The 21,441-nt window shown below is 38.5% G+C and overlaps 1 protein-coding gene across 1 annotated transcript; it reads left to right on the forward strand.

Annotated features, from left to right (window-relative positions):
• Positions 1–594: 594 nt before the first annotated feature.
• LOC149179762 (serine carboxypeptidase-like 27) lies at positions 595–21,191 on the forward strand. The gene is made up of 10 exons (XM_089418052.1): positions 595–1,074; positions 1,223–1,330; positions 2,165–2,260; positions 2,388–2,480; positions 19,009–19,094; positions 19,273–19,536; positions 20,212–20,345; positions 20,462–20,557; positions 20,701–20,806; positions 21,027–21,191. The coding sequence occupies exons 1-10, from the start codon at positions 783–785 to the stop codon at positions 21,189–21,191; spliced, it is 1,440 nt and encodes a 479-aa protein (XP_089274178.1). The 5' UTR covers positions 595–782.
• The last annotated feature ends 250 nt before the right edge of the window (positions 21,192–21,441 follow it).

Consider the following 21,441-nt stretch of genomic DNA (forward strand, 5'->3'; position numbering starts at 1 on the left):
CTACAATAAGCTCCAAAATTGAAGTGTAAACAAATTTTAGAAAATGTTTGCAGTATCAACAATAGAATTTTATTCACTTTAAAACATTATTTTTAATTTAATACTTATTCACTTTATTAATTAATAAAAACTATCTACCTTCTATCTTATTCGTTTATTTATTTATTAACAAACCACTAAATTTACTCATAATCCATCACTTTAATTTAAAAGAAAAACTTCTCATTAAGAGCAAAATACCGAGAAGCAGCAACTTTTTAAGCAAAAGTTGCCCACATCTCCTTCGCATTTCAAGGAAAAACATTTAATAAAAAGCAACACCCAGAAGCAACAGCTTTTTAAGCAAAAGTTTCCCACATCTGCTTCACAATTCAAGGAAAAACATTTAATAAAATCAATACCCAGGAACAATAGTTTTTTAAGCAAAAGTTGCCCACATCTGCTTCACACAATTCGATGAAATACATTTAAACACACAGAAGATAGGACCATTTTCTTGTTTTTAAGGCCTCCACCAAGGAAAAATTGATATTATTTTAATCTAAATAAGAATGAGCAGACAAATTTTGCAGAGTGACGCCCATCCAACTTCAACGTTTTGGCGATCCCTGATGCCCTTCATGATGATTTGTGGCCGCTATCATATCCATATCGGTCTTCCTTCCACTTTACTATCTTCAGTCACATTTATCTCACATTACACCTGTTGGTTTGCCGCAGGTGTATAGAATTAGTGTTAGATAATGATGTTGGAGTGTTGGCAGAAGTAGAAACAGCAAAATATGACGTGCAGAGATTCAATGTTGGTGGAAGTTTATGTGACAGTTGTGCTTCTGCTGCTTGTAACGTTGCAAACCACAGCTACATGGAACGAGAATAATGAAATTGATCGGAGAAATGATCAAGCCAATGACAGAATCACTCACCTTCCTGGTCAGCCTTCAAATGTGCACTTTGCTCAATATTCTGGCTATATAACTGTAGACAACAATGCCGGTAGAGCTCTTTTTTACTGGCTCGTTGAAGCTACAGAAAGCCCTTCTTCTAAGCCTCTAGTCCTATGGTTGAATGGAGGTATCCATGACCATCATTCCTTATTATCATTATTATACTACTTGTTATCAATTTTTTTTTAATAAAAAACCAGGTGGTTGACATGAATAACTGTTTCTGCAATGGTTGTCCTCTGTCAAAAGTTTATTTTGATTTGATTCGATTGTAGGTCCAGGATGCTCATCTGTGGCATATGGGGAATCAGAAGAGCTTGGCCCTTTTCACATTAATTCTGATGGGAAAACTCTGCACCTGAATTCTTATTCGTGGAATAAATGTATGTCTTTTAGTTTCCATGAGCTTGGGATTTTCTTTATTTACCACAAATTCCATCACATCCATTTTAAAGGAATAAATCTGTTCTCCATTTTGAATTGGACCCATTTATTTACCAGTGAATAAAAAGGAGATTGCATTAAGGTAGGTTTGTTTGTTGTTATTTTTTTTTGGGTCATAGTTAGCGTATTCTTATTTACATTGCAAATTTGTAGAATATTTCAATTTATTATTAGGGTAAATTTTTTTAGTCTATCAAATTTCAAAATATTTCTAAAATCTACTAAACCAAATAAAATATTTCCAAAAGCTATAAAAAATGTTAGACATATAATTTCATTTATTTCTTGAATATTTCAATCAATTTTTTTTAGTAAAATCTTTCTAGTCCATCAATTTCAAAATATTTCCAAAATCTATTAAACCAAACAAAATATTCCCAAAATCTACTATACCATGACAAAATATTAAACACCAACCTAGGATTGAAATAATTCCATATAAATGAAATAGTTTCCATTTCATCAAACTGGAAGCTGAATCCCCTGTACATTTTTATACTGATTAAGTAAAGGACACTGACTTAGCCTGAAAGTTAGGCTGGACTCAAGGAGTGTTCATTGTAACACTTACCCACAAGTGGATAATATATAATTCACATTGGCCGTATTGTTCTTTTCATTAGGAGTGAATTTACTTCTCCTGTGACTATGACTGAAGTGAAGCGTCAATTAGAAATGTTAGAAAGTTTAAATCTAACAGTAATATCCAGAAACCTTCACTAACAAGCCAAGTCAGGTTTGGCATGAATTCTTTTTTATTTGCATGCATGCAGTGGCCAATATACTGTTCTTGGATGCCCCTGCCGGTGTTGGTTTTTCTTACACTAACACTTCTTCAGATATATCCCAGTCTGGAGATGGACGAACTGGTATGATGTGTGCTGCTAATACATTTTTCCTTATATTTTACATCAATGCTAATACATTTTTCCTTATATTTTACATCAATACTTTCAAAATAAAAGGGTTAAAATAATTGTAACCTTGCAATTACAGCTGAAGATTCATACGTATTCTTGCTCAACTGGTTGCAAAGATTCCCTGGATATAAAAACAGAGAGTTTTACATTGCAGGAGAAAGCTATGGAGGTACGTTAAATTCCTTAATAATACACCATATAAAGTCTCAATTCGATCATGTATTCAGTACTCAGTCATGGGTTTAAAACCCGTATGGGGTCTACAACTCTACTTTAAAAACTTCTAAGCATTTTATGGTCAGAAACAAAATCCGAAATTGCACTCAAACACACACAAGTGACAGAGCTCTCAATGATATATTAATTAATTGCTTGTTCAGATTCTCTCTGTCTGCCTAATGAAATCAATTGAACCCATCCACCGGAGTCTACAGCCAACAGAACTCTTCTCAAGCCTGTAAGTTGGCACTGGGCACTTGTATACTGGGTACAGCGAAACAGGGTGACGTTGTACATGCTCTCCGACATTAGCATAGGGGTTCCACGAGTATGCCTCGTATCATAGGACACGTCCCCTATGCTTTTCCTTGCCAACTGGGGACATTGTGGCTTTACCAAAAAATGCTTCCGATTTTCAGTTCGTCTTTTTAGTGAAGCCCACGTACCTGACTAAAACATCTCACTCCTCCCAGATCCCTGAAAGCAAAGAAACAAAGAACACAGTGGGGTCATCCCTGTTATCTCTCATGGGTGGCAAGGAGTTCCATGTGCATGCCCTCAATGATAAGGCAAACATTATACACTATGTACTCAACAGTTGAGTAATAATTCTATGTAGTTTGGGATAAATCTAGTTGGATTTGACATGGGCAAGTCTTGATAAATGGTTCTATATCCCTTGCCTATAACAGAGAGTTGCCCATGCCAAATAAAAACATATGATTGTCCATCCCTCACCTATAACAGGGACTTGCCCCGGCCAAATAGAAACATTGTGTTGTCACCAAAAGCTGCTCTCCAATTTAAGCATTTTTTTAGTGAAGCCGTCCTTTCCCATTAAAAGATACCATCCTCCCCAGATCTCTCAAATCACGAAAGCCAAAAAACCATTGCGATGTCACCAAAAGCTGTTCTTCAATTTAAGCATCTTTTTAGTGAAGCCGTCCTTTTCCCATTAAAAGATCCCACCCTTCCCGGATCTCTCAAATCATGGAAGCAAAAAAAACAGAGCACATGCTGGACTCCCTAATGTTGTTCCCTAGTTCATCCCCTGAAATTTGGGGTCTCTCCAATTGTCCAGGAAACTCATCACCCTCCCTTCATCACTAGAACTATGGTGGAGTATAGGCCCAAGGAAGTATCAAATCCCATTGTTTGGTTGATATTTGACGAGACATTGCAAAAAAAATCCCAAACTTATTAATCAATTATTTTCACTGAACAATTTGACACTGATAAACAATGTTGAATTGGAGACATGTCCAGGCTCCACATCATTTGCCAAAATTCGCTTAAGAATTTAGTATCTCTTTTAGAGATGATAGGGAGAGGCAACCTAAGGAGTTAAATACCATCTTTGACAAAGAGTTTTACAATACAAAATTCAATTCCATATTTGTTGCAGGCTATGAAATGCAGTATCATAGAAGATAGATTAACAAGTATATTGTCATTGACTCTTTGAGGGCTTAGTAACCCTAGTACGAAACCCATGTTTATGCCTTGTGATCTGTCTGTCAGTGGGAGGGAAGGGTTGATATTGACTGGCCCTGTTTATTCTCTGGGCAAATATTACAAATACAAAAATTTCAAATATATTTAGTCAGCTATTTACCCATAGCTGGTCCACAATAATGCTTCTCCAAAATCAGTTATTTCTCCATAGCTGGTCCATAATAATGCTCCTCCCAAATTTGTTTTTGAGGATTTTATGTTTTATTCCTCACAAAATATTCTCCAAATCATCAACACGTATGTTATTTGTCATTTGTGAGTGTTGCTCTCACGTTGCCTTTGGGAAAGCATAATTGCTTCCCGTGAAATAAAACCTTCATGCATCATATAGTTTGAGCAGATACTTTACTCTCCCAATAGCTGTTTCTTTGTAGGCAACATAAATTACTGTGAAGTTTGGATCATTCTCATAAACATCCTCAAGGGGCTCAAGTCCAGCTAGCTCATTTGTCATTGTTATCATGAATGCCTTCGTGCCATGTACTCGGTTACAATAGTGAAGCTCTGCAAACTTTTGTATTTGTACGTTGTTCAGAACTTAACAATTATGTAATGAACTCTTCAGGCGTCATATAATGCCTTTAGTATTGTAGTTATTGTATAACTGCATCTAGTTCCTGGTTATAAGTGCGATAGCTCTTCCTTGCTTCTCTAAATTTACTATTGTGGTAAGCTATGGATACCCTTCTTCAGCTAATACCACCCAGGAGTCAAACTTGAAAATATTGCAGTCAATCAGGGTAGATGAAGTACCAGGCATCGTAAGTCGAAGAGGTGGACTTGTGTTGAGCAACCAACTAATCCATTTCCGCTCCATCCATTTCAAAGAATGTGGTTGTAACTGAAATGGTACCTAGTCAAAATTGGTAAATGCAGGGAGAGGATCTCTTTTTATTTGATAACTAGACCAGTAAGCAATTTTTGTTGTTACTCATGAAGCCCAAATCTAGCAACCATCAAAGCAAATTTTTAAGAAACATATTGACACCCTCTTGTTCATGTATCAAGAAGGTAACTTGGAATTGAAATGTTTACCTCTTAAGAGACCAATTGAACATGAGATTCAAATACTACTGGACTCAATGTTACCAAACTTAGTTTTGTATCAAGCTTCTTTGCCAAAGAGTGAAGAAGGAAGAAAATTCAAGAGCCTTTGGATTAGGGAGCCATTAAGCCTAGTGTGTCATGTTGTGGATTGCCAATTGTGCTAGTTCCTAAGAAGTGTTGAAGTTGTAACTAGAGTCGGTCTTCATAATGTAATATAAATTTATTATTGATGTATTTATTATATTATTTTATTTTGGTCAAAGCATGTTCCCATGCTCAGAGAGTCAAAAAGAATTTATTGAGTCAAAAGAAAATGTATTTGAGTCATGTCCCATTTGGACAATTGTAAGAAAAAGAAAAAAAAATGATTTTTATGTTGAGTCATTAGTCCAAAAAATGTCAAGTCGGCCCTCCTTGGAACAAGTCAACCTAGCCCTCCAAAGTGACACCTATTCGACCCTCCTAGACAACTATATATAAGAGGCAGTTCGACTCACTTGAGTGATCCGAAATTATGCAGGAACAAAATGAAATACAAATATAAACAGAAACATGCAATGAAGACAAAACTTCAATTCATTAATAACAAAGTACTGAAAATGTTTACATGCATAATGGAAATGAATTAGCTCAGGCGATGGTAGTTTATCTCTGAGAAGAGACGTGGTGGCTACATGCCTTATGAACTGTGTTACAATGAGGCTCAGAGGCCTTTTTATCATTAAGAAAAAATGGGAAACCCCAAAAATCCAAAAACCTAACCCTAGGAGATGAAGCACCAAAAGCTTGTAGGCCCCGTTGGGGTTAGTTGGAACGTCAACTTCCTGGGGTCGTAAGTTAGGCATATGATCTCCCTTTGGCTGTCATAATACCTCGTTTTGAAGGTCTCCAAAAGGAGGCCGAAAAAAGACCAATAAATTAGTCTTACACTTTTCCGGTCCCTCCATTTTCCCAAAAAAATGTCATTTAGGCCCTCGAAACGGCTCCGGGAGTTTAGGACCCGAAAAATTGCCAAAAATAGTAAATTGTGCTACAATTAAGGAAACTAAAAGGAATATTCTGAAAAAAACAATGTTGTGGGCCCAAGTGGAATAGGTGGATGGTCACCAATATCCACCTGGATCATTGAGAGATTATCCAATCACACAAACAAGTAGCATATATGAACTTAGCAAAGAAGAAGAGAAGGACGAGTGAAAGGAAAGAGAAAGTCAAGCTAAAGACGAGAATAATATCCCTTTTTATTGACCAGATTTCTAATGCTAACGACTCACATGTGTGAGGATATAATTTTGTGAATAGGCTGAAATTTTCTGTGCTACTGCAGGCCTGAAATTTTAAGATATTGACCATAATTAGACCAGGTTTGACCTACGTTGACTTTGACAGGCAAAGACAACACGAGTTGGGAGCTAGTCGTAGGGACAGGAAGAGTCCCTTAGAGCAAGAAGAGAGAACAAATGGGGAAGATGGTAACAGGCCTAGGAAAAGGCACAGATGGGAAAGTGAAGACACTATGAGAGGGAATGCACCATTGAGTATCCCAGAGAGAAGATCTAGCACTTATGGGCATCACTCTGGTAGACATTCTAGTTCTACTATAAGCAGGCATCATAACCATCAGAGAGGGAGAGAAAGGGATTATATGCTAGAGGAATTTAAGAATGCCAAACCACCCACATTTGATGGAGAGATGAAGAAATCTGAAGATGCAGAAGCTTGGCTGCTTGGAATGAAGAAGTTCTTTAGAATCCATAACTATTCTGAGAACATGAAAGCAAAGGTAGCCACCTATAGTTTGAAGGGAAAAACAAACATATGGTGGGAAGATTTGAAGAATGTCAAGGGCATAACTGAAGAGGGCTTGAATTGGAATGAATTTGAAAGGCTCTTTAGAGAAAAATATTTATCAAACAACTATTATGACAACAAGGCAAAAGAATTTTATGAGCTCAGAATGGGACCAATGTAGGATGAAGAGTACACCACTAAGTTTCTAGAATTGCTGAGATATGTGCCATATCTTAAAGATGAGAAGGAAAAAGTTCAAAGGTTCATTAGTAGGTTGCCTCTATCCTTTAGAGATCGAATTGATATCCATAAGCCTTAGACATTAAATGATGCCATTAAAAAGTTGAAACACTGCCACGAGTAGTCTAAACGCAGGATAGAGCTTAAGGCCGACTTGAAGGCAAAAGGAAGTCTCTGTTGAATGGAGTTGTCATTGATGTCAACATCCATTAATGAACACTCTTAATATTTGTCTGGATTGAATCAGTTGGAAGCTCCAATCGACGGATGGATGGAAACCCTAGTAGCCCCACATTCTTCGTGGTTTTTGAAGATGAAGAGCAGTGGAATTGATCTCAATATCATTATCATTAGACTCTTCTCGTCGAGCTGATTCCTGTGTTATCTTAGTGTCCTATATTATAGTAGTCAAAAAACAAGTTTTGTCTTTTAAATTTATTTTGGCAAATGTGTAAAGGTTGGGCTATGATCTCTTAGAGATCAAGCTATTGGTCTTAGTAAAGAATGAAAGATTTTATTTTTGATGTAATTATGTCAGTGTGTGAAAGATTGATGTAAAGATAGTTTATGATTGCCTAAAGGTTGAGTTAAGTGAGTCTAGGGTTATGTCATAAAAAATCATGAGTGAGGTCATAGTGTGTCTTGTCTTCTCATCATTGGCACAGATTTGTAGGGTCAGTATGGTCAGTTAGGGTGTCAAATTATATTGTGCCATGACATCATCACTAGTACAACGGTTACGAGACATGTGTTGCACTTCTGACAGTTGTTGCGCTTTCATGATTAAGGTTCAAAATCACAATCATTGCCCTTGAAAGTCGGGTTTTGTCACCTTGGGAGTTCAAAGGCTTGTTTAACATCCAAAAATACCAGAGAGCCATTCATTCTTCCATCGAAAGCTTGCTAGACATCGCTTGGGGTTCGCTACGCAAAGTCTATAGGGGAGGCGTTGCGCTTAGAGACAACCACTGCGTTTTCTCTTTTGGCTTGTGTAAAACGTTTAAACTTTGCTTGCAACCTATATCTTGGAGTTTGACAATTCCTTATAAATGGTCTGGAGTTTCACAAACCTTGTTGTTGCTGCCTTAGAGTATCAAGAAGCCCTTTCCCTCATGCGATGCGCTAACGCTGCAAACGTATTTTCACCATATCTCTTAAACACTGTACCCGTTTGCCATAAAATTTGTACAGGAGATGCATGGGGATGAGATGCGTAAACTCATTTAATTTTAAGTCAAAATGCTTCATGGTTTTTGAGAAATGAGCCACTGTCATCTACAACCATTTTTGGATTTTCTCGAAATTCGTGACTTAGCTTTAGCTCAATTTTTTGTGGAGAAGCATTATAATGATATTAGCTCGCTGGCAAAAAATCAGCTCAATTTGGTTCACTGTTTAGGAGATATTCGAAAAATTTTAGTTGTTGCACTCAGGGGCTGCGCTTTTACTGTAGGTGGAGTTTTGAGAAATGGAAGCTCTGTAGAATGAAATGAGGTTTCTCAAGGGGAATTTGATGATGTCTAGGCTATTTCACACGTGCATCAGTCATTGAGCAGTTTAGAAAGTGACCAGAGCTATATGAACCATCAATTTGTTGCGCTTTTGTGCTATGTTTCCACACAGTAAGCCTTTTGACTGTAGAGTTCATGTCTAAAAGTTATGTAATTTTTTTTATGGTCATGGTTAATGTTTTGAGGCGTTTAAGGACCTTGAAACTCAATTTAGACTTTGTATTTAATGTAAATTTGCTTGAAAAGGCCTTGGTCAAACAATTCCTAGTTTTTAGAAAAGCAGTTCTATATTCGCTGCATTAGGTAGAAACATAACTCCTTTTAGGGAATTTGGTTCCTAGAGGTGGGAACTGATCCTCTTTGATCTATTTTTGATGTAATCTTGATGAAGCAAGGGTTGGTCAGGTTTTAGAAGAAAAGACACTGTGTGTTGCATTTTTCTGATATATTTTTCTAGTGAATGAAAAGACAAAGGTCTGATTTACAAGGATTCCTGTGTTAGCTACTAATGGTGATGTGCTTCTTTGTATTGTAAGTTTTTTCTTTGTTATTATCATGCTTTGAATGTATGTATTCTTGTTTATCCAAGCAAGGATTTATCTCAGAATACATTGTCAAAGTGCTCTGTTATAGTTTGCTAAAAAATCAATGTTTTTCCTCTTTAATGACATTTAAAATTCATCCTTCCAGTTAGATGCTTTATATGTCATTTTTCATCATTCTTCTGCTCACCCTTCTACAACGAATTTAAACAAAAACACCAGAAGAGTTGCCTACCTTGCCCCTGTAGAAAGATCCCTCATCTCTTCATCTTCTCACTAGAAAATCATCAACTTAACATGACTCCATGCCCAATGGATCTTTCTTCTCCCCTACTAGCAAACTTTTGAAATCTATATCCCTCTGAGCACCATACCTAACTGTTGACGGTGTTGAACCCACCAACATGTCAGGGGATCTCCCTTGTAAGAAATCCCAACTAGACCTCAGACTTTTTGGAGTAGGAGTCCCAGCAGTGGGTAGTACGGTATTTCCTTGACTACGATCACGCGTAGAGGTAAGCAAGATGTCTTTGTTGGAAGCAAGGGTGTGGCCTTGCAACAAGTCAAGGGAGATGCATGAAGAGGCTCTAACACACGAAAGGGAAGAGGAGTATGTCCCTTAGAAGCCTCTAATAGTACGCAGCCTGAAAGGGAACACACGAGCTGAAAGACATCACAAGATGGAAAGCAAAAGGAGTTCCTCATAGTTCCGGATCTGACTTCGGATGCGTGCTTTCAACTCCACTGACTTTGGCTTCATCATCTTTGGCAAGTACAACAGGGCTCCCTTGTACCTCATTGTCCATATCTGCATGTGATCGACAATAGTGTGTATGTCTGTCAAGATGCGTGCTCTCCTAGCACAACGCTGCTGCCAACCATTAAGATGGACAATTGACTTATGCATGGTGACGAACCTGAAGTACAACTTCCGCATGACTGTCTTGAGAGACGATACTTCATCAAGTATCACTTTCTTCCACTCTGCTTTGGCAGATGTTGTAGCTTGCTCTTCTCTCTACTTGGTCGCTTGCAATTCCTTAGCCATGCACTCATTCTCAACTATCAAGAATCTCACACTTGAGTTGGTGGCTTTGACATATGCCTTTGTAGCATCGGCCAATGCAGCTGGATATCTATGCACATCAAACATGATCACTCATTCATGAAAATGTGCAGGAGAAGCATGGATATTTGGAGTGGGCACTCTACACGATTACACAACCCTGTGTTGTGACTCATCAAAGGATATGTTGTGCACATCTGCTTCCAGATTGTCCTCAAGGATTTAAGTATCTCCTTGATCACTTGGAACTTGCTCTGCTCCCAGATCTGGTGAAACTTGTGGAGTGACCTCTGGTTCCTTGGGCATGAGGTCTATATCCTGATCCTGCTCCTGTTGAACCACATCTGTTTCCATTTGTTCCAATATCTGTTCAATCTCCTGAGCAAAGTCCTGCTCCTGCAATTGCTCACCCTGTTTGCTATCTGCCAGCTGTTCTGATTCATTAACCTGTATTTGTGCAATTTCCTCAATGTGTGAACACTGCGCTTCCTGCTATTCGTGTTCCTGTTGTGCTTCCTTCTCCATTCTGCACAACTCTCGTTCTTCCCTTAGTTGTTTCTCAACCTCTTGCAACTTCTTCTCTGCCCCCTCTAGTCTCTGCTTCTCTCTCTATCTTTGTGCTATCCTTCTGTTGCGTCGTCGCCTCTTTGCTTCAACCTCCAAAGCTGCTCTTTCGACAAGTGGATCTTCCTTGAACTTGTATCTTTGCTCCACCTTTGCGCTGTCGACAATCTTCCTCTTGCCTTTGTCTTGTGCAGGTCTGCAGCTGTTGATGTTGTCGCTTTGTTAAGTGTTGTTGCCTTGTGCGTTGCTAACCATTCATGAATGGACTTATCCAGGCTATTGAGAAGCTAAAGCCAGATCCAGAAATTGCAGGTTTGGTTAGAAGTCAGTTGAGGGCATACAGGTTAGAAGAAGGGTTATTTGGTACACAATCAACAAAGTATGATAGGAGAAGAAGTGATCCAACAGTATGGTGGGAATTTTATGGTTCAGGGGCACCAAAATTGCAAAATTTTGCAATTCGTATCTTAAGCCAGGGATCAAGTGCATCAGCGTGTGAAGGGAATTGGAGTTCCTTTGACCACATTCATTGCAAGAAAAGAAATAGATTGTTATCTGGAAGATTAGAAGATCTTGTTTATGTTCGTAGTAATTTGCAGTTGGCTTTGAAAAATGTGGCTAAAGAGTCATCCAATTCCTCTACTCCGTGGACTGATCCTATTCCAAATGCATCAATGGATGAAGCTGATTTGTACATTGATAGTGACATTGACAGGGAATTGAGTGATGAATCTGATGCTGAAGCATCTAGCAGATTCACAGCTCCTACTACTCTTGATGATATAGAACTTTTTGATATAACAAGTGGGCCACATGAACATCAAGAATAAAATTTGTGTTCTTGTTTTAGATTTCTAGTTTACTTTTTGCATGAACAATTTTTTAAAACTGGCAAGCTACTTTAAACTTTCTAGTTTATATATTTTGAATACTTTTTTATCAGATTGTTCCCATGGTTTTGTTGAATTTGATATGGGTGCGAATGTTTATGATGAGTTTCTCACCTTGTTTACTATGTTACATGTATGGAAGTTGGTTCTTTATTGGCACTCGCTTTCATGGTTTATAAAATTATGTGGAAACGATTTAAATGTTTGAGCAATAATCTTATGTGTTTGCAATCTGCATTATGGACTTTGAATTTGACTTTCAAATTTCTATGTCAAATTTTATGTCAAACTTTATCAGCAAAATTTTAGGTGCTGAACTTTATTCGAATTTCAAGGTCACCGAACTCGAACACAAACATGAACCTAGTGACTTAGGTTGTACCATACACTTGGAAAATGACCTAGGACTTGTATGATGATGTGGCATCACATACACCATCATCTGAGCCCTTATAGATGGTCTACAGGAATCTTCAACCTACTTGGAGGCCCATGAGGTTACTTGTGTGCCCTCACACCCATTCAGAGCACCACAAGTTTATTGTTTGGAGAACAAGGGGCCAATCCTTTGTCCACTACTTTTGGAAGTCTTATTCATCATTGTGGCACTTATGGACTTCATCAGGCTTCTTCATAGGCCCAACGACATGTATTATTGATCATTCGACCTCTTGAGAGGCTTATTCTTTTGTTTATGAGCTAGTTTGGTGGGCTTGTCACTAAAAGTTAGTTGTTTTGCACATTATTTTATTTTAGGGGCTAATGTAGGCCCAATTAGCTAAATCAAACTCATTAGAAGTGTATGGATAGAAGTAATGATCACTTGGTTTAGACTTGTATCTCTTTAGAGATTTTCGCTCTTCCTTCTTTGTGGACAAATTTTTGGAGAATGGAATGAATTTTGATGTTTGGATAATTTTCATATGTCTTGGAGCTTCTTGATGGCAAGTTTTTGGATGGTTGGATATATTCTTATACATGTAAGTACGTTTTAATGTTATTCTTTCTTTCTAATTTTGTCACATACATTGTTGCTAGGATTTCGCTATACTTGGGCTTATTTGTTGCATCTCTTGTGCGAAGTTGTGGAAATTTTATTTCTGAATAGTGAATGCTTCATGTATGGGCCATATATAATGAATGAATGTCCCTAGGGATGTTTCATTATTGAAATTCATCTTGATAAGCCATTTATCTTGCAAAACGAAGTATAAAGTCTTTGAGACTGCTTTGTTGTTGCCCTAGTGCCAAGCAAAGTTATCTTTGAGGCCTCCTTGACCTAGAAAATTCGAAGGTCCATAGTCGTAATTCTACCTGACTCCATTTCTCCCCAAAGGATTAGGCACCGGTCCACTCAAAGGTGATCATCTTAAACCTTTCTCATCCAACTCCCTCTCCTTTTCTAAGCCTATCCCATTAGGTCTTCTAGGGCATCATTTATCTTGCAAACCACCCATCAAAAAGTTTTGGTCCCGTGTGGTCCCATACACTATTAAGGGTAATTCTTCAAGGATCACTAGGAATCCAAGCTTTCACAAGAATTTCAAGGCCTAGGAACCTCCATTATAAGATACATACCCTAAACCTAAACCTTGAAATTCCCTTTGAGCCCTTCCTTGAGAGCTTTAAACCTTGCCTCCAAAGAAAGCAAGCCACATATTTGAGCCTCTCTTGTGAATAGGCTTCTAGGATCACCCCTCACCCTATCATTGGTCTATCCATTTAGTGATCCTCATCATAATGGGTCTCCTCCCATCGGTAAAAGTCCATAAAGAGTAGGGAGCCTTAGCTGAGGTGACAGTGGGCTATTGCTCCATTTTTTGCCCTTAGCCTAGTAGTAGCCCTTCAAGGATCCCCTTTTAGGACCCCTTCTAGTTTGAGCGGTAACAACTTCTTCAACATATTTAAACAAAAAATTGCATAGAATCTTCCAAAATATTCATTGGAAATGAATTACATGACAAAGTCACACACTTTATCTTGTACATTGCAGTTGATATGAGAGGCATATTTTTTGCAGTTGTGGTTCTAGTTCCTTCCCTTCTTCAATGCAATAGACTAATCTAATACATCAAATTTTCTACATTGCAATTTGTATGAAAGGTGCTCTTTGACAACTGTGGTTCTGGTTCCTTCTCTTTTTCAATGCAATAGACTGATCAATATATCAAAATTTCTACATATATAGGTGGAGAATCCTCTTCCTTTTGTTTGGTTTTATTCCTCATGTCCCACTAGTAAGTATTTTCTCTTGCTCCCTCTAGTCTTCTATTGGTCCTTAAATTATCTAGGTACACAACACATTTATGACCATCATCAACTCCACATTCATGACTTCTGATTGGAACTACATCCTGTCATGTTCAACTATTTCTCTTCTGATGTTTCTAGTTTTGATAACAAATTTATGACCATCATCAACTCTACATTCACGACTACTGATTGGAACTCCCTCTTGTCATATTCAACCATTCTTCTTTTGATGTTTCTAGTTATGATAACTGTTACCCACCATTTTGTGGGTGATATCCCTAGGAGATTTTTTTTTCTCCAAGATGTTCCTCAGCCAGCAGCCAATAGCCCCTTGCAGCCACCAGCTAGCTCCTTGTGCCATTTCTCTGCCACCTGAGCCAGCCATGTGGTCCCTCACCCATCTGCCATGATTGTATGTTTGAAGGTGGGCCTCTCGAACCTAAAGGTAAGCCTTGCCATTTGGTAATTGAGTATTGCAGTTTGCTTATCATGGACACTTCTGGGCATGGATTAATTGGGGGATTTGGCGAAAAGAATGGGATAGGTCTTTGCTCTTGTCCCCTAGACCCCTTTTGGAATATTAACCTTGGATTCTAGTCCTGTGGGATCTCTTTTACTGAGCATTTGGCTTTAGGGATGGTATTTCACGGGAAACCCTAATTTTGGTTGCGTGGTCCCGCTCCCTTATCCACATATATTACCCCCTTTCCACTCATTATTATCCCATTCATCATTTCTCCCACTTGGGTCTACATTCCTTCACTGGATCCACATAGGGTTAGCTCACCCCTTCCCCTTGCCCACACCTTGGGTCAGGCTTGGAATGATGTCTTGGGAGTTGATGCAACTAAAAAGAAAGATAAAAGCATATTTGGCCACAGTCAACAGGAAAATGTACCACAAAATGCAAAAGATGTCCGGGACAAACACATCTAGCACGTGGGAAAAAGCCAATACATGAGCTCTACTCCATCATCATGGCCATCACCCTAGTTCCTACAGGTCCTATGAGCCTCCTTCATCATATAAGAACCCATGATTGTCCCAACCCATAGTGGGCGATGAATTGGCCTACCTTAAAAGGGGGTATTCACTGCTATATCTTATGCATCATGCTCTTACTGCTTGAGCCCCAAGCAGTTAATTTAAGAAAAATCATAAAAAGGCAAAAGGCATATAAGAAGGGTGGAAAAATCAAGGTCGGGGCACCTCATGTACCACGATTTCTCTCTCCTATACATTATAAACCCAAATGTGGGCTTCCCTTTTATTAGCTACCTTTGCACCCCAGCATGTGGCCCAGGGCTGCCCCTTCTCATCCCCTACTTCATTCACCTATTTGTCACATGCCACCACTTTTTGAAGGATGTACCTTGAACATATTATCCCCTTTAGAAGTAGAAACCACCTAATAGGATACTTGGTTAACCCCATTTGGAGTTTAGGAGACATTGGCACATCCCGAAGCCCATTATGGAAGGGCAGGCCATTATGAAGTCCCCACATATGGTCCATGGTTGGTAAACTCATTTACTCGATTTCTCTAATGACTAGTTGTATTGGAAGGCTAGGGGACACATTGGATCTTATGTAGGATTGCAAATGGTTCCATCTTGGGTTTGGTCTCCCTATACGGGGTCCTAATCCTTTAGAGGGCTATGTTGGGACATTTAAGGTGTGCGTTGAGAGCCATGGGCCTCCACAGCAGTAGAAATTACTCCATGGATCCTTGAGGATGTTCAGAAATTGCTCGAGATTCACCTATTGGATGAGGAAGATACACCCGGTTCACCTTTGCCCAACCAGCCCCACAGATGTACCATACACTTGGAAATTGACCCAGGACTTGTAGGATGATGTGGCATCACCTACACCATCATCAGAGCCCTTGCAGATGATCTACACACATCTTCGACTCATTGGAGACCCATGGGTTTATTATTGTGCCCCCCACCTACTAGGAGCACCACAGGTTTATTATTTTGAAAACAAGGGGTCAACCCCTTGTCCATCACTTTTGAGGGTCCTATTCTTCACTATGGCACTTATGGACCTCATCAGGCCTCTTGGAGGACCCTACGACATGTATTATTTATCATCTGACCTCTTAAGAGGCTTATTCTTTCATTTGTGAACTAGTTTGGTGGGCTTGTCACCAAGAGTTAGATTATTAGCACATTATTTTATTTTTGGGGCTTATGTAGGCCAACAAGACTAATTCGAACTCTTCATTAGTGTATAAATACAAGTGAGATGAGTTCATTTGCTCATCATCACTTTGGATTGGATCTCTTCTCTCTCTTGAGAATTTCACACTTTTTCTTAGAGGATGAATTGGAGCTTTGTGTATGAATTTTGATGTGTGGATTTGGTTTATGTTATCTTGGAGCTTCTCTATTGTCAAATTGTGGATGGTTGGATATACTCTATTACATGTAAGTACATGATTTTAATGCTATTCTTTTTTTACTTTGTCATATACATTGTACTGGGATTTTCGCTATTTTTAGGGTTAATTGCTGCATGCATTTAGTACCTAAATTGTGGAATTTTGTCTCTATATAGCATCTCTCAATGTATGGGCCATGTAATTTGAATGAAATATCCTAGGGCTAATTCTATCAATGAATTCACCTTGATAAGCCATCACCTTTTGCACATTGAAGTATAAAAGCTGTGAAATTGCTTCTCTTTGACCTAAAGGGCTAGCGAACTGGTCTTGAGGCCTCCTTGACTAAGAACCAAAGGTCCTCATTCATATTTATCACAGAATCCATTCTCCCAAGACTAAGGCACTGATCTACTAAGAGTTAGTCAGCGAAAATCAATCCTTTTACACATTTTCCTAGGTCTAGCCAGGTTGGGTCACCTAGGGCATCATTTTCCCCTAAAAATAGCTCTCCAAAAAGTTCAATCTTCTAGCCTCCCCTGCGCTGATGTCTCCTCAAGGCCTCTTCCAATTTTGAAGTGATTCCGATGGTGGAGTTGTGAGAAAAGTCAAGCCCTAGCTCCGAGATCAAACTTTGCCCTGGTATCCCTAAGGCTAGTGCCTCATAGGATCAAATCAACACCTTTAAGGGAAAATCCTTTTTTTGATCCTTTCCCCCTCCTTGTCTGGGTTAAGAACATCATTGGTTGCTAAACTCTTACCTCCTAACCTAGGCTGGGTCCACTTGGTCCCGTGTGGTCCCGTTCCTTTGAAAAGACAATTCTTCAAGAATCATCCAGGATACCAATTTCAATAAGGATTTTAGGGATTTGGAAACTCTTTTGCAAGTCATACCCCCTAAACCTAACTCTCAAATCCTCCCATTCCTCTCCTAGAAGACATTGTACCTTGCTTAGAAAGCAAGTGAGCTCTATCCTTAAAACTCTTCTGGAGAGGAATTATTTGGGTCACTCCACATCCACTTATTGATTTATCCTTCATTGGTGACTCCATAATATACCGGGTCTCCTCCCATTGGTGAAAGTCCGTAAAGAGTAGGGAGCCTTAGCTGAAGTGACAGTGGGCTAAGTCTCCATTTGTTGCCCCTGGTCTAGCATTGTCCCTTTAGGGATCCCCTGCTACTTTGAGCGGTAACAATAACCATTCATTTTTTCTTCATAATTAGTTTGGTGAACTTGTTTAAATTCCTTCCCTCCTAACTTCGGTTGAAGTTGAAGCAAACTCATCCTTTTACTTGTTTCAGTTGTCTCTTATCTTATAACACTTTGGAAGTTCAGTTTTTTGTTCCATCTTAAGAACTTCCTCCATATGTGATAGGTCATAAACCTCATCTTATTTTCTGTCTGGATAGGGGATCTCAAAACTGTTTGCAAATTGCTAGCTAATATATGAAGTCCCTTGGATAATTTCGCTCCAGTGTAAACTACTATTTGGCATCTTTCTTATGGTTTTAAATTCTTTGAACAAAGGTTGCTCATCGTCTTGAGGCCAATGTTCCTCCTTCATTACCTTTAGAAAAGATCCCTCTGTTGTAGGATGATTAATGCCTTATTCTCTTCATACTGTATTGTAACTCTTCCATCACATGACTGCTTTGACTTCAAACTTTATGATAAGAAACTGCATATTCACTTGATTAATGAAATCAGAAATATTAGATAACTTCTCTACAGCTTAAGTTTTGCTATGTAGGGCCTTAGTTTCAGCCTCAAGGTTACCATCATATCTGTGTACATCCTTCCTATGTTTTAACATATTCCCAATTCCTCTAGATGATGGATTTAAGATGGATGAAGTTCTTCCTTTACTAGTTGTAGTACTTCCTCCAGTTTCTGATGGGCCCAGACAACTTCCGTTTTGTAATCTTCAGTGGCATCTTGTTGCACCGTGGAGAAATTCCTTGTAAAAATTCAAATTTCTTCTCTCCAAGCCATAAGAAAGTCTCTCAAGTCCAAGACATGATCATCGATACCACTTAATGCAAGCTTCAAAAAAATTGTCCACGATGCACACAAACAACATTTACAATATTCCTCTTTATTAGTTTCTCTCTCCCACTTTGTCTATGTTTGCTGCAACGAAAAGTCCAAGCCACCAGGTAAATAACTCTGCTCTATATCAATCTACTAGTGCATTGAAGCAAAGATTTTTGTCTCTAAGTGGAAACTAGATTTTCTAATATTAACTTCTTATCAATATCTACTTGATAAAAGTCAAGTGTTTAATAATGATTTTCAACTTTTCACAAAATAGCACATTTATTCACTAAGAATGGAGGGTATTATCTTGCATCAAAGTCTTAGCCAAGATATCCTGCTCGATAGTGCTGGATGGAAATAGTTACACTATATATTGAGGTTCTGCCTGCCTACTAATACAATGGACTTTGACTTCAAATGTTGCAAGTTTTATCAGTTACTAGGTCTTCAGTTTTTGATAAAGAAACTATTGACTTAAGGATATCAAACTTTTCCTCATCTGAAAGGTATCATGATCTTGAGTTTAGAGTTTAGAGGGATTTTCCTTGTCACCAGCATAATTGTGGATCTATGTCATAACACAGAGCTAAATTAACTTGAATTGGTTCTTTTCAATATGGCTTTCTTCCAGGGCATTATGTTCCTCAGTTAGCTCAAGTCATCTATAAACGCAACAAGAGCCTTGCAAATCCAGTCATTAATCTGAAGGGATATATGGTAAGATCCTCTGTTGTTATTATGGATAAAATGTCCATGTTAGTGTCAAAATAAAATGGAGGACTCTCGAAATGGAAAACCATAATTCATTTGGTCTTAAGTAGGGTCAAAGAAGAGGAAAAGGGTTTGTTATATTCTTATCTTGCTATTAACAAAGGGAAAAACATGGTTCTTGCAGGTGGGCAATGCAGTCACAGATGATTTCCATGATTCTGTAGGGATTTTTGAATATCTGTGGTCTCATGGTTTGATATCTGACAACACCTACCGACTGCTCAATATTCTGTGTGATTTTTCATCTCTTTTGCATCCGTCAGCTTTATGTGATATGGCATTAGATTATGCTAATGCGGAAATGGGGAAAATCGATCCATATAGCATCTATACCCCTCCTTGCTCAAACGATAATGGAACATATGGAAAAGAACAAAGAAAAGGGAAAGTAAGTATATTAGATATGTTCAGCATTTTATGTTCTAGCAGATTAGCTTACGGGCATGCGGAAAGTCCAACCCTGTATTTTTACCATTTGACCATTTGTTAGTATTTTTCTCATTTGACACGGTAAAAATAAGATTGGACTCAATGATTGATGCCTTGATTCTTCAAATTAAACATCTTTTCTTTTCCCCTGGCATTGAGGTCCACAATGTTAGGGTAAACTTGGTGAACGAGTCAAAGTTATTAGGTTCACAATGGTGATTTTGGGCACATGGTGGTGAAAAACCAGCCAACAATAGATCTATTATTCTCTAATGGCTTAAAACCAACCATGCCTTCACTTAAAAGCAGCCAAGCTGGCCAACATCCCGGCCCAGCCAATTGAACCCTCTGCTCAACTTAGGCCTATTAAAATGGAGTCTTTATGCCTTTAAATAAGTTATATTACATAAGAATACCATGAGCAAAAAATATGGGTTATTAAAATGGGGAGCCCAAAAACCGCTAATGGTAAATTGATTCTATAACCAAATCAAATTTAACCAAACTACCCCAACACACAATTTGTTGCATTGTGATTTAAAGTGAGTTGTATTTTAACTCGTAATCTCTGGTTGACAAACACCCACAACTACTAGAAGGTCAAATACTCTCTCTCACAGTCATTTGTTGGCAGCCATGGAGGCATTTGTTTGGGGAGTATGATCCTTGCACTCAAAGATATTCCGAGATTTACTTCAATCTACCTGAGGTACAAAAGGCTCTTCACGCCAATGTTACAGGAATTCCTTATAGGTGGACGACTTGCAGGTTTGTGGTCTTATTATTAAAATGGTAACATGTTTTCGACCTTGTGCTGCTGCTTTTCCATTATCTGTAAAACAACGTTCATTCACTAATTTGGCTGTTTGCATTCCTATCTACAGTGAAGCAGTTGGTGATCACTGGGGAGACTCTCCCAGATCTATGCTGTCAATTTACCGAGAGCTCATAAGAGCTGGACTACGCATTTGGATGTTCAGGTCACAACTCACCACGCATGTCATTTCTTTAATCAGAACATCGCATAGGAAACAGATACAATATTTCTTGTTGGTCTTTTGCTTTTGTCTTTTATCAGAAGTCCTCTGTAGAAAAACTGATATTGATGTTTGTTGACATGCAGTGGAGATACAGATGCTGTGATTCCAGTAACATCGACCAGAAATTCTATAAATGCTCTTAAACTTCCCACGGTTACTCACTGGCATCCTTGGTATGACAATGAGCAGGCGAGTCATCTTTCTCTTGTTTATAAAAGCATGAAAATGCCATCGGTGGCTGTAGATCAAATTTCAATACATTTGTTATGATGCCTACCTTTGTTCTATTTCTCATAGGATAGAGAAACAAAATTGCCAATGTGCAATGGTTGCAGAGATGAGTCCCGAATTTTCAACAGAACATGTGCTAGTATAAGTATGAATGTTCATAGTTGCCTATGATTGTCAGGTGGGAGGATGGACTCAAGTATACGAAAGGCTGACATTTGTAACAATCAGAGGAGCAGGTCACGAGGTTCCACGGCATGAACCTAGAAAGGCCTTCATACTCTTCAAGTCATTCTTAGAAGGAAAACCGATGCCGGTATCCACAGAGCTTGTAGATACTTTGTAGCCATTGTTAAAGCCAGAGAAGATCCTAGTGCTAACTCATCTACTTATAATCTCTAAAATTAAGCTTCTTCATTTATTACTAGAAGAGAGTTCTAAATTCAAGCTCGTTGTACAACAACAACAATTCAACAGTGATTATATCATGCAATCATGGATAATGAAGAAGTCCAGGAATGCTTTCGTATCTTTTTTAATTATTACTTACCGTTTTGAGATTGACATAAAGGAATTACTGATATCATATGGAACAT

This window comes from Pinus tabuliformis, chromosome 3_2 (genome assembly GCF_031772625.1).
Source record: "Pinus tabuliformis cultivar Carrire ecotype Pingquan chromosome 3_2, CPIR1, whole genome shotgun sequence".
NCBI lineage: Eukaryota > Viridiplantae > Streptophyta > Pinopsida > Pinales > Pinaceae > Pinus > Pinus tabuliformis.